Genomic DNA, 13,909 nt, shown 5'->3' with positions numbered 1-13,909 from the left:
CATGGTTAAGAAATCAGGCTGTCTGAAAACCTATGAATGATCTGGATAACTTATTTTTAAATTATCTTTAAAGTAAATACTCTGCTATGAAGCACTGATAATGTAGACATTTATCTTAATATGAGATGAAAGTGTTGTTAACTTCAAAAAGCTTAAGGAAACTTGGCTCCAGTCCTCCATAGCAACAGTCAGTTTTGCTCTAAAACTGGAAAAAGTTTTGCAAGGGAGGCAGGATATCAGAGTGGAAAAGTCATTGAGGAGACGTAGATTCTATTCTTCTTTCTTGTAACAGGAAGCAAGTCCACCTCAGAAATCTTAGGGTGCTGGCCAGGATCACAGCTAGTTAGTAGCAGCTTCCATCTTTTCAGTAAAAGCCAATTTGTCTGCTGCTTAATTTTTATTCTAAGTGTCATCTTTAGGTCTTTTAGGAACTAGTGTCATTAATTACAGTGTTGTGGAAGAAATATCAAAAAGCAGCTAATAGAGTAGCTATAAGATCCCCATTAAAGTCTGAGACTGTTATGCAGTTTGAATACGAAATTGCACCATCCAGTGGCAAAATTAGTGAACACTGGACAGACTCAACTTGAAGTTTGGAAATTAAATCCTATCAAGGCTAGGTCCAGTGAGTTACCCTCTAAGTACAATAACATAATGTGTAGTACATCAGGAAATTGTTTTCTTATTTTTCTTCAAAACACTCTATTTTGATCTATTGCCAAGATATGTTTTATATATTTTTTAAAGATTGTTATCTTCTACATCTTTTCTTAGGTCCTGGAATCTCAAAATATGTTCAGCAAGTAAATGAAATTGGCATGTACCTGACTGAATGCATGGAAAGAGCTAGGGAAGTGATTCCAAGGTCCCAGCACCAAGAGACACCCGTTTACCTGGGAGCCACAGCAGGCATGCGGTTGCTCAGGTATATCAAGAGTATCTGGGAGTTAGACTTGGCAGTGAAAGAGCCTCTGAAGTTATGGGAGAGGGCCACACTTCCTAATACCCCAAACTCTACACACCCAAGTCCATACGTAAGAAAAAAAATTTGAGTAAGTGAATACAACTTCCAAATTCTTAGTATATATAGAGGTATGATTTTAAGTATGTAAAAAAAAAAGCCCTTGTGCATCTCCCTATGGGGAATTCAAGCAGAATGGGGCACAGGAAGAAAAAGACTGGGCCTGCATACTCTGGGGTTTGGGGCTACAGATTTAGCTATTCAATATCTGGGAGAAGGAAGATAAGAGGAGACTCATAGACATCACAGGTCATAAATCACCACAATTGCGCATCTTTATATCACTTGATACCTGTGTGAATTATTTGTTCACTTGTTCATTTATTCATTCAGCATGTATTGAGTGCCAGCTCTATCCAGAATATGAAAACTCTCAACCCTCAAAGAAATCAGTTTCAATACAGGCTGATCAATGTTTTAATGGAGGAGGGCTCAGAGCTACTATGGGAGCACATTTGGCCTTGCCCACGGTGAGAGGAGGTCAGGAAGACTTAGAGGAAGGGATGCATGAACTGAATCGTGAAAAATGAGTTGGTGGATTGGGGGAGGGCTTTATCAGCAGAGCAGACAGCCTGCATTCAGTAACTGATGTTTATTCAGCACTGATTATATGTCAGGCACTGTTCTAAGTACTGGGGATATAACAATGAACAGGACAAAGTCTCTGACTTCATGCAGCTTGTGTTCTACTGGATGTGCAAAGGCAAGGAAGTGTGAGAGACCAGGGCATATTTAGAGGACTGTAAGTAGTTCTCCATAGATAAAAGATAGGGTGTGTAGTGTAAAATAATAACGATAATGATAATAGCAGCTCATATTTATTGAGCCCATCCTATGTTCTTAAGCACCCATCATAACAACTCTATAAATTATTATTAACCAGATATGGAAGCTGTGGCTTACAAATGTTAAGTAACTCACCCAAGGTCACACACCTGAGAAGTGGTAGAGCCAGGATTCTGAAAAGGGAGGGTCCAGGTCACAAAGTGCCCTATGGCCCATGCTAGGAAGTTTGGAGTTTATCTTAAGAGACAGCAGGAAGCCATTAAAGGATGCCACACAGCTGGTGACACTGGTAGAGAAGATGGATTGGCTGGGAAAAAAGCTGGGGATAAAAGGAAGGCAGTTAGTAGGTGTGGAGGCCATTTAGATGAGAGATTACAGGGGCCTAATGCCAGCTGAAAGGTAGCATCCTCCTGCTCAGAGACTCCCAGTGTTGCGTAGCCTAGATCTTAGAAGCAATTGCATCCCATCTTCATTAAGACAACCCTGCAAGATTCCTTCTTTAGGTCTCAAAGTCTCAAACAGACCCAAGAACTGAGCTATAATATGAGGAAGATTTTTCCCAGTCTGGTAGCAGAGGTTATTTGCCACCTGGTTTCTATTAAAATCCTAATTAAAAACCTGGAGCAGAGTCTGGCCATGTAACCAGCTAGGAGCCACCCACAATGGCTAATATAGCGCACATCAGCTCCAGGTGTGGTCATCAAACTATACTGAGCTATCACTACCACGGTAATTTTAAGAGCCTTTGATAACTTTTTGGGCCAGGGAACTTCAGAACAAAAGTGGTATTTTAAGGAAAACCAACTTATGAAAGGATTTGAAGGATGTGGATTTGGAGAGAGACAAACAAAAGATTAATTCTGCCTCATCTGAAAGAAAGGTTCCTCTGGCCGGGCGTGGTGGCTCACACCTGTAATCCCAGCACTTTGGGAGGCCGAGGCGGGTGGATCACGAGGTCAAGAGATCAAGACCATCCTGGTCTACATGGTGAAACCCCGTCTCTACTAAAAATACAAAAAATTAGCTGGGCACGGTGGTGCGTGCCTGTAATCCCAACTACTCAGGAGGCTGAGGCAGAAGAATTGCCTGAACCCAGGAGGCGGAGGTTGCGGTGAGCCGAGATCGCGCCATTGCACTCCAGCCTGGGTAACAAGAGCGAAACTCTGTCTCAAAAAAAAAAAAAAGAAAGAAAGAAAGAAAGGTTCCTCTGACAGCCATGTGTGGAGATCCTCATCTCTCCATTTATTCCAGTGTATTATGGTTCACTTCTTAGTAGCACTGTGTGGATGCTGTAGCTGAAATGGGTAGTGACTTATTAAAACAAAAACGATAACCTCAGCTCTTCCTTTGTGCAGGATGGAAAGTGAAGAGTTGGCGGACAGGGTCCTGGGTATGGTAGAGAGGAGCCTCAGCAACTACCCTTTTGACTTCCAGGGTGCCAGGATCATTACTGGCCAAGAGGAAGGTGCTTATGGCTGGATTACTATCAACTATCTGCTGGGCAAATTCAGTCAGGTGAATATCTCACAGCATCCATGAAGGTGGCTCCATGGAGGCCAATGTCACTGCTATCTCAGGCAGTACTTGGGTCGCTAGCCAGCATGAATGAATGATGGATGGATGGATGAATGAATGAATGAATTTACCCTCACATTTGTAAGGGTCTCTTACAAGACCTTCTATTATTAGGAGAATAAGGAGGACATGTCTTTACCTTATGGAGGCATAAAGGAAATTAAAAATCTATCATTAAAAATTAGAATAGCTAACATTTGTCTCCTGCTATGTGTCTTGTGCTGTGCTTAGCACCTTTCGTGTTTTCTCTGATTTCATCCTTAGAACAACTGTATGAGGTATTACATCATCCCCATTTTAGAGCCCTGTACCGATGCCTAGAGAGCGTAATTATTCTGCCCATGGCTGTACAGCTAACGAGCGACTGAGTGAGAATTTGAACTGGAATGTGTCTGGCCTCAGACCTCTTGTTTGTAAACACTAGTTACACTGCTTCTATGTCCGGCAGTCTAAGCTAGGGCTTTGAAGCCCCTCTTTTCTTGCTGATAATCTGCTGTAGATCAGGAGCCTCTAGTGAGCTTTGCCTCACTTTTATGCCCCTGTTTCTTTGCCTTAGGAAATCCCTGACTCCAAGAAATAGCATGAAAAGCAGGGTGTCCAGGGACTTCTAGCACTGGTAACTGTACTGTCTTTCAGAAACCGAGGTGGTTCAGCATAGTGCCATATAAAACTGATAATCAGAAAACCTTTGGAGCTTTGGACCTTGGGGGAGCCTCTACACAAATCACTTTTGTACCCCAAAACCAGACTATTGAGTCCACAGATAATGCTCTGAAATTTCGCCTGTACGGTAAGGACTACAATATCTACACACATAGCTTCTTGTGCTATGGGAAGGATCAGGCACTCTGGCAGAAACTGGCCAAGGACATTCAGGCAAGTATAACTCAATCCAGACCTGCTCTCCTCACATCTGCGCCTCCAGCCCCCACATCCTGTTGTTTTCTCTTTCAAATTCAATAGTCTGTCTGAACTTAGTTATAGTACTTTCCAAACCCTTTTAGGCAGGATATTGAACTACATCTGGTCGACCCCTATAAATTGTTTCAACCAGACATCACCTCCCATGTTTGTTTACGTAATTTTTCACCCTTGTGGGGTTGATAATGAAAATTATGTGATAGAATATTGTTTGTTGGAGGGGGGATTCAATTTATAACCTCTTTTAGACCACTTTTTAAAGCTCCCTTTCCTACAAAGTACAAAAAACAGAGTTATTAGAAATGATCTGGAGAGGAGAAGGAAAAAAACCACTTCAGGTAAAACACAAAATGTATCAATTGACACTTCAAATCTTGTCCCCAGATGCTTTCTGCATTTTGAAGATAAGAAAAGTTAAACATACTTTGGGAGGCCAAGGCAGGTGGATCACTTGAGATCACGAGTTCGAGACCAGCCTGGCTGACATGGTGAAACCCCATCTTTACTAAAAATACAAAAAAAAAAAAAAAAAAAATTAGCCGGGCATGGTGGCACACACCTGTAATCCCAGCTACTTGGGAGGCTCAGGCAGGAGAATCACTTAAACCGGGAGGCGGAGGTTGCAGTGAGCCGAGATTGCACCACTGCACTCCAGCCTGAGCAACAGAGACTCCATCTAAAAAATAAATAAATAAATAAATAAATAATGTTAAACATACTCAACATCATGTGAGTATACAGGCACACCCTGACAAGAAAACACAAAGCCAGGATGTCACATCCAGCTGTTCCCTGTCTCCACAGAAAGGATAACCAGTTCTCTGCTCTCCTCCAAAGTATTCTCTCTGGTTTTCAAAACTACTATCAATAAGATGGTCCTGGGAGTAAGGGGTGCTGAGAGATGTCCACTGAGCCTTAAAGTTCCACTAAGCTTCTTATGCACAGCAGCCTCCTTTAGTAGGTTGTGGGTTAGAAATTATTTTTTATTTTTATTGGATAGGAGAATGTTTGAGGGAGGAAAAAAACTTTTTTAAAGAAGTTTAAAAAACAATAAAAAGAAATTATTTTGATACTGTTGGTTTGAATGATCTAAAAGCATCTGGGAACTTCTGATTCTCTCCTTGGAGGGAGGGTTGATCCGTAATGACATCATTGTCATCATGTAGGCTTCTGGAGAACTACCCTCAGGCCCAAAATTTTGACAACCTTGAGAGTTTCCTTTTGAATCTGCTCCTGACCTATATGATTAGGACTAAGCACTCAGGGACATTTCAAACTAATGGCATTTCTGGGCCCAGTTTTAACTACATCAGCATTCTTTGAATAGCCAAATACATTTATGTCTGATACCACTTCTGGTGCCTGTTCACAAATCCATTCTTCATATTTATTCCCAAGGGTGAAAAAAGCAGGGCAGGACATACTGATGTCAATGCCAAGTGGTGGGACATTGTATAGTGCCTACATATTGATTAAGTCAGACTGTGCCTTTTGTATCCAAAGCATTCACACATGATGCTTTCAAGTGATTTTTCCATTCAGGTTGCAAGTAATGAAATTCTCAGGGACCCATGCTTTCATCCTGGATATAAGAAGGTAGTGAATGTGAGTGACCTTTACAAGACCCCCTGCACCAAGAGATTTGAGATGACTCTTCCATTCCAGCAGTTTGAAATCCAGGGTACTGGAAACTATCAACAATGCCATCAAAGCATCCTGGAGCTCTTCAACACCACTTACTGCCCTTACTCCCAGTGTGCCTTCAATGGGATTTTCTTGCCACCACTCCAGGGGGATTTTGGGGTAAGTTTGTGAAATGATGAGGTATAGGATGTCTTGTTTACAAGTTATAGAATATGTGCCTACAAAGGATTTAAATAATAGGATGTATTTTCTTTCACATTATGTCTTGAGGTAGATGATAAGGGGTTCGTTCTTTAGCTCAACTACGTCAGAACTTGGGATCAGTTTTTCCACTATCTTGGTGATCTTTTCGTGCTAAGGTATGTTACTGCTCCAAGCACCATATCACTAGGTCATTGCCTCCTTTTTGGGTCTAGGCAGCACCTTAAGCCCAGGTTCATCTCCATTCTAGTCAACAATGGGAGCACTGCCTTTCCAGAATTGGGGAGGTCCCAAAGGGGTTAGCCCCAGCAGTGTGGGGAAACTAGGCGGTTGTGCCCAGGGGATCTTGTGGGAGAAACCTCCTACAGCCACTGAATGGCCACTCTGATTTGTCATCTTTTTTGGTCAGTTCCCAGAGCAGAGTTCTCAGGGCTGGGGATGCTAAATGTGCCTCTCCCTTGTCTCTACCTGACCCCAGGGATGTTTCTTCCTTCAGGATGTCATGATGCTTACTGTAGGTTAAGACAAGGACAAATTTCCTGCTAGGGAACCCAAGATGGTGGGGAAGCTGACTGTCCACCTTGATCTCACTTTTTCCAGTGTAGAAACTGTGAGTTGTGGAAAATTTTCCACAAGCTTGGTGCTAGGCAGTATGGGGGGGAGAGGTGACATGGATGTGGAATTTTGATTCTCTTCCTGTCTACTTGGAGTTTTTTTTACTTCTTTGTGGCCCTGGAACTCTTATCTTCGTATTTGATTTCTGGGATATTGCTGGTGATAATCTCAGTGCTGTACATTTGCTTTTGGTTTTCTGTGGTTAGGGGGCATGAAGCCAGCTTGCTTCCATGCCACATTTTGGAATCAGACATCCAAGCATCATATTGTCTTTCACATGCGCCAAAGTAGGAAAGATATTTAGAGGTTTTCATTGCACACATCTCTCCACACACATTTTGCAGAAGTGCCAAATGACGTCTTTTCAGATCCTGCTGGCCAGAAGCTGGTGAAATATACACTCTAAACCAATCTGTGATAAAGAGAAATGATTAAAATGGTTAGTTTAGACTAATTATTGTTTCTCTCTTGAGGAGTCTTTCCTGAGCATATTGCTTTCCTCTACTTGGGTAAAATCAGGATTTCATAAGCGAGGAAGAAGGGGGCTAGCCATGGGGTATGTACCTGTTAGAGTCTGCCATAGGTGGCTTCTCAAATGTCAGAAGGAGGAGAAGCAGCAGTTAGATGACAATGGCTGAGGGGATTTTCCCTCTGTAAAGACATTTAGGAAGTAGAAACTCAGGAAATCCCAAGAAAACATTGAAGGTAACATCATTGTCATTATGTTTTGAAGAGATGGGGGATTATTTGAATCCTAGCTCCAAATTCCTTATTTTCTTAATAACTCCAGAATAAGATAAAATATTTGAGCAAAGACAGAAGAGATACCTCTTAATCGACTCATTCTTCAAATTTCATGTTGATCCCAGAGGCCGAGCATTATTGCACTATATGTACATTCTCTCTCTCTCTCGCTCTCTTTTTGAGACAGAGTCTCGCTCTGCTCCCCAAGCTAGAGTGCAGTGGTGCAATCTTGGCTCACTGCAACCTTCACCTCCCAGGTTCAAGTGATTCTCCTGCCTCAGCCTCCCAAGTAGCTGGGACTACAGGTGCACACCACCACACCCAGCTAGTTTTTGTATTTTTAGTAGAGACAGGATTTCACCTTATTGGCCAGGCTGGTCTTGAATTCCCAACCGCATGATCCACCTGCCTCAGCCTCCCAAAGTGCTGGGATTACAGGTGTTAGCCACCGCACCTGACCCATTATCTCATTTATTCAATCAAGATACCCAAAGAAACAGGGGCTTTTGCCTGCCTTCATGCTTTCTCCCTTTTCAGAAAACAGATCAGTATGTGAGAAGGGAGGTTTAGCTCCTCACCTCCAGGACCCCAGCAAGAGAGTTTCTCCCAAGGTCACCTGCCCTGGCCCAAGACAAAGCTCTAAGAAGAGAGCATAGGCACTGTCGTAATCAGATCTGATTCTGTTTCTGGCTTCCTGTGAACTGCATGAGCTCTTCATTTTCTTGGTCTTTGAGAAAACAACAATAGGTGATGCCATAGATCCAGGCTTACTTTAATCATGGTCCAAACCACAGCATCCCCTTGCCTCAAGGTTCCTGAGGAGAATACATGAAAGACAATGACTGGCAGAGTAATATTTGGTTATTAGTTGGCTGCAAACCAAAATTCAGAAGAAATGGAACCTCACTTGAATGCCCTGTGGCTGAGCTGGCACTGGCTGCTCACCTTGGACGTTTTTTGGGGGCGGCCAGGGCCCTTGCCTTACACTGAACTTCTTGAAGAGGAAGGAGGGTGCCACCTTGGCCAAGGGCCTTTTTCAATCCAGTCACAGCAAGGATGTAAATCTAAAGGCAATGAACATACCCTTGTGTCTTGAGTTTGCAACTTCCCAGAAAACTTTGCTTCCCAGGAAACATGAATTCCTGCCTTCAAGCTTGAGCAAACCCTTCCTCCTTAGGGGACTGGAATTTCTTGCCTTTGAATGTGATTCATCTAACCAAAGCAGGGAGAGGTAGGGGCTGGAAAAGGGTGGCAGAGTCTTGAACTCTTCCTGAGGCTTTTCTGTTTGATCCCTTAGTTCGTCACTGAGATTGTTCTCCCAGCCTTCTGAACCTCAGTTTGGCAGTCCCTTCCCTGAGATTATCTCACTGCCTGCCTCTATGTATCTTTCTCCTCTGGAGACAGCCCTCAGGGTCAGGACTGTCCTGCCCCTATTTTTACTTTGGCAATTTCCTTCTGCTTCAGATTTCTGGTGGGTTTTTTTGTTTTGTTTTATCACCTCTGTAATTTCTCCCTAAAACCTAAAGATTTTTTTGTCTGTTTTCTCATCTGTACAATGGGGACAGTAATACCTACCTGACTGATGGCTGTGAGCCAGACAAACAGTGATAGTCTGGGAAATACCTAACAACCAGTTCTCGAGGAATGGGGAGCTGATTTGTAGCATTTACCAGTTTCCATGGTGTAAATAGTTCTACCACAGCCTATTTCAAGCTATCAACATGGTATCAACTGGCTCACAAAAATCTGGAAATTTTAAGAATCAGCTCCCATGAGTGCATAAGAGTCAGCTTCACCACATCACTGTAAATAGCAAAAAGCTGACATACCCCAGCACCACTCTTAACAAGGTTAGCTCTTTATCCTAGCAGTCTTTACTCTATGCTGTCCTTCCTGCAGGGAGTTCCCATTATCAAGTCCTGCCTCTTGAAGCATAACTATTTGCAACACAAAAATCCAGTTTTGTTCCCATTATTTCCAGAACCAGTTAGCCTGGGTGTTCTCAAGTCACAGAGAATTTGTTGGGGACAGAATTTTTGCCATAGTTGTATTTAGCACTGATGATCTAATTCTTAGTCCATAAATATAGTATTAAAAATTGTCAGTGCTCTAGTTGGTCTGGCTACACTGTAGCCTTGGTTGCTAAACAGAATCCAATGTTGTTGGCAAATCAAAAACACCAACAAGAAAGAGGGAACATCTGTAGGGAATTACTTATGAGGTAATTTAGAAATTATTTTTAAAGATCACATTTTGCTGTTTATATAAACAAGAAAGGGAGGAAACAAGTTCAATAGGAAACGAATTAAAGAACATTAAAAACATATTTGTTTACATAGGTATACATAAATGTGTGTGTATATTTATATTTATTTTTGTGAAAAAGTAATTGCAGTTTTGCACCATGAATTTTAAGTAATTGTAACTAGGCTGAAACACATCTTTATTAATCATAATGGGAACCATTACAATCAACACATTTTTGCCAATGAGAAATAAGTTTCTTTATTCCTGTAGCATAAAAAAATCTATGCTTTGGGATTTGACGAACTATTGGAAAGCATTTTCTGCATATCCTGCTGGTTGCAGAAGTAATTTCCTTGCAAAAAGTTGTTGAGATGCTTGAAGAAGTGGTAGTCGGTTGGCGAGAGGTCAGGTGAATGTGGTGGATGAGACAAAACTTCATAGCCCAATCTGTTCAACTTTTGAAGCATTGGTTGTGCAACGTGTGGTAGGGCATCACATGGAGAAGAATTGGGCTCTTTCTGTTGACCATTGTGAACTGCAGGTGTTTCAGTTTCTGGTGCATCTCATCAATTTGCTGAGCATACTTCTCAGATGTAATGGTTTTGCCAGGATTCAGAAAGCTGTAGTGGATCACACTGGCAGCAGACCACCAGTGACCATGACCTTTTTTTTGGTTACAAGTTTGGCTTTGGGATGTGCTTTGGAGCATCTTCTCAGTCCAACCACTGAGCTGGTCATCACCAGTTGCCATATAAAATCCACTTTTCGTTGTACATCACAATCCAATTGAGAAATGGTTTGTTGTTGTGCATAGAATAAGAGAAGATGACCTTTCAAAAGAAGATTTTTTTTGATTTTTGATCAGCTCATGAGGCACCCACTTATCAAGCTTTTTCACTTTTCCAATTTGCTTCAAATGCTGAACAACTGTAGAATGGTCAATGTTGAGTTCTTCAGAAACTTCTCATATAGTTGTAAGAGGATCAGCTTCAATGATTGCTCTCAGTTGGTTGTTGTCAACTTCTGATGGCCGGCCTCTATGCTCCTTATCTTCAAGGCTCTTGTCTTCTTTGCAAACTTCTTGAACCACCACTGCACTTTACATTTGTTAACACTTCCTGGGTCAAATGCATTGTTGATGTTGTGAGTTGTTTCTGCTGCTTTACAACCCATTTTGAACTTGAATAAGAAAATCGCTCAAATTTGCTTTTTGCCTAACATTTTTCCATAATCTAAAATAAACATAAAATAAACAGCAAATAACTCATTAGCAAAAAAGCATAAAGCAAGAGATGCCCATTAAAATGATGTATAACATAACCACATTTAATATATTCCAACATCAAAGGGCAAATTCCAACAATGCAAAAATCATGATTCCTTTTGCATGGACCTAATACATATTCATGCGTTACAGATACCAATCAAGTAAAAAGATTATTAAGTAAGGGTGACTTCTAATATGGATGTTAAGGAGCTGATCACAAATTTTTACTTCAGTGGTAGAGCATCTCTTTGACATCTAAAGGCAAACTCAGGAAATCCTAGAGCTGAGTCAGTATTTTTCTCAAGAATTAGCTTTGGTTCCATTCTCGCCAAAGAATACCTGTGGAATTCAATCTCTAAAACCTTACCCTAAAAACAGGATCAGGATGATTCCTAAAGACTTTTAAAGAGTCATCTACCACAGTCACAGGAAGGAACTTAGTGATGTGATCTTCAACCATCTGATTTTGAGCAACGTATTTTCCTGGGGTATTAAAAGAAGATAGTTTTTGCTCTTTAGTATAATTCTTGGGATTAAAAATGGAAGCATTACAGAGCATTCTTTTAAAAATTTTTTAAAAATATTTTTGACAGAGTCTTGCTCTGTCACCCAGGCTTGTAGTACAGTGGTGTGATACTGTCTCACTTCAGCCTTCACCTGCTGGATTCAAGTGATTCTCCTGCCTCAGCCTCCTGAGCACCTGGGACTACAGGCACGTGCCACCATGCCCAGCTAATTTTTGTATTTTTAGTAGAGATGAGGTTTCACCATATTGGCCAAGGTGGTCTTGAACTCCTGACCTCGTGATTGACACACCTCGGCCTCCCAAAATGCTGGGATTAAAGGTGTGAGCCACTGTGCCCGGCCTGACCATTCCTTTTTAAATTTTTATTTTTAGGTTCTGGGATACATGTACAGAATGTGCAGGTTTGTTACACAAGCATACATGAGCCATGGTGGTTTGCTGCACCTAACAACCTGTCATCTATGTTTTACGCTTCACATGCATTAGGTATTTATCCTAATGCTGTCCCTCCTCTTGCCCCCCATCCCCTGACAGGCCCCATTATGTGATGTTCCCCTCCCTGTGTTCATGTGTTCTCATTATTCAACTCCCATTTACGGGTGAGAACATGTGGTGTTTGGTTTTCTTTTCCTGTGTTAGTTTGCTGAGAATGATGGCTTCCAGCTTCATCCATGTCCCTGCAAAGGACATGAACTCATTCTTTTTTATGGCTGCCTAGTATTCCACAGTATATATGTGCCATATTTTCTTTATCCAGTCTATAATTGATGGGCATTTGGGTTGGTTTCAAGTCTTTGCTATTGTAAATAGTGCTGCAATAAACAACATACATGTGCATGTGTCTTTATAGTACAATGATTTAAAATCCTTTGGGTATATACCTAGTAATGGGATTGCTGGGTCAAATGGCATTTCTGGTTCTAGATCCTTGAGAAATTGTCACATTGTCTTCCAGAATGGTTGAGCTAATTTATGCTCCCACCAACAGTGTTAAGGCTTTCTTGTTTCTCCACAGCCTTGTAGGATCTGTTGTTTCCTGACTTTTTAATAACTGCTATTCTAACTGGCTGGGAGATGATATCTCATTGTGGTCTTGAATTGCATTTCTCTAATGACCAGTGATGATGAGCTTTTTTTCACGTTTGATGGCTTCATAAATGTCTTCTTTTGAGAAGTGTCTGTTCATATCCTTTGCCCACTTTCATGGGGTTGTTTGTATTTTTTCTTGTAAATTTGTTTAAGTTCCTTGTAGATTCTGGATATTAGATCTTTGTCAGATGGGTAGCTTGCAAAACTTTTCTCCCATTTTGTAGGTTTCCTGTTCACTCTGATGATCTAGACCATTCTCGAAAGAAGATATACAAATGGCCAACAAACATAAAGGAAATGCTCAACATCACTAATTATCAGGGAAATGCAAATTAAAACCACAGTGAGACACTACCTTACGCTTCTGCAAGAATGGCCAATTTAAAAATAAAAAAATAATAGATGTTGGCATAGACATTGTGTAAAGGGAACACTTTTACACTGCTGGTAGGAATGTAAACCAGTACAACCAGTATGGAAAACAATAGAGACTTCTTAAGGAATTAAAATACAACTACCATTTGATCCAGCAATCCCATTACTGGATATCTGTCCAGAGGAAAAGAAGTCATTATATGAAAAAGATACCTGCACACATGTTTACAGCAGCATGATTCCCAATTGCAAAAATATGGAACCAGTCCAAATGCCCATCAATCAATGTGTGGACAAAGAAAATGTGAGAGACACACACACACACGCGCGCGCGTGCGCGCGCGCTATGGGATACTACTCAGCCATAAAAAGGAATGAAATAATGGTATTTGCAGCAACTCAGATGGAAATGGAGACTATTATTCTAAGTGAAGTAATTCAGGAATGAAAAACCAAACATCCTATGTTTTCACTTATAAGTGGGAGCTAAGCTGTGGGGACACAAAGACATAAGAATGATAAAATGAACGTTGGGGACTTGGGGGAAATGGTGGGAGGGGATGAGGGATAAAAGACTACACATTGGGTACAGTGTACACTGCTTGGGTGACAGGTGCACCAAAATCTCAGAAATCACCACTAAAGAACTTATTCATGTAACCAAAACCACCTGTTCTTCAAAAACTATTGAAATAAAAATTTTTTTAAATTATATACAGTAACATACCTGGTTCCTTAAAAACTGAAGTTTTAAGAAACAAAAAATATCTTGAATGTTAGCCAAAGAAGCAATAATTTCTAATGCATAAAAGGAAAACTAAACCACTCTTACCTTTTCTTTTGTAAAAGATTGGGGAAAATATTTTTAAAAGATATACATTCCCAAATTTGGGAACTT

General features: G+C 41.1%; 1 protein-coding gene across 4 annotated transcripts in view; it reads left to right on the top strand.

Annotated features, from left to right (window-relative positions):
• ENTPD1 (ectonucleoside triphosphate diphosphohydrolase 1) overlaps nt 1-13,909 on the top strand; it is a 155,346-nt gene that overhangs the window by 123,505 nt on the left and 17,932 nt on the right. For all 4 annotated transcript variants that reach the window (XM_012439336.3, XM_012439335.2, XM_012439338.2 and 1 more), the window contains 4 exons: nt 775-925; nt 3,163-3,322; nt 4,019-4,258; nt 5,846-6,106. In XM_012439336.3, coding sequence (XP_012294759.1) covers nt 775-925; nt 3,163-3,322; nt 4,019-4,258; nt 5,846-6,106 — 812 coding nt within the window. The remainder of the gene's footprint in view (nt 1-774; nt 926-3,162; nt 3,323-4,018; nt 4,259-5,845; nt 6,107-13,909) is intronic.

The sequence above is a fragment of the Aotus nancymaae genome, unplaced genomic scaffold (assembly GCF_030222135.1).
Source record: "Aotus nancymaae isolate 86718 unplaced genomic scaffold, 86718_ANA_hifiasm-v0.15.2.pri h1tg000010l, whole genome shotgun sequence".
NCBI classification, from domain to species: Eukaryota; Metazoa; Chordata; class Mammalia; order Primates; family Aotidae; genus Aotus; species Aotus nancymaae.
Note: the sequence above shows the minus strand (reverse complement) of the source record. Positions and strands in the feature narration are given on the sequence as shown.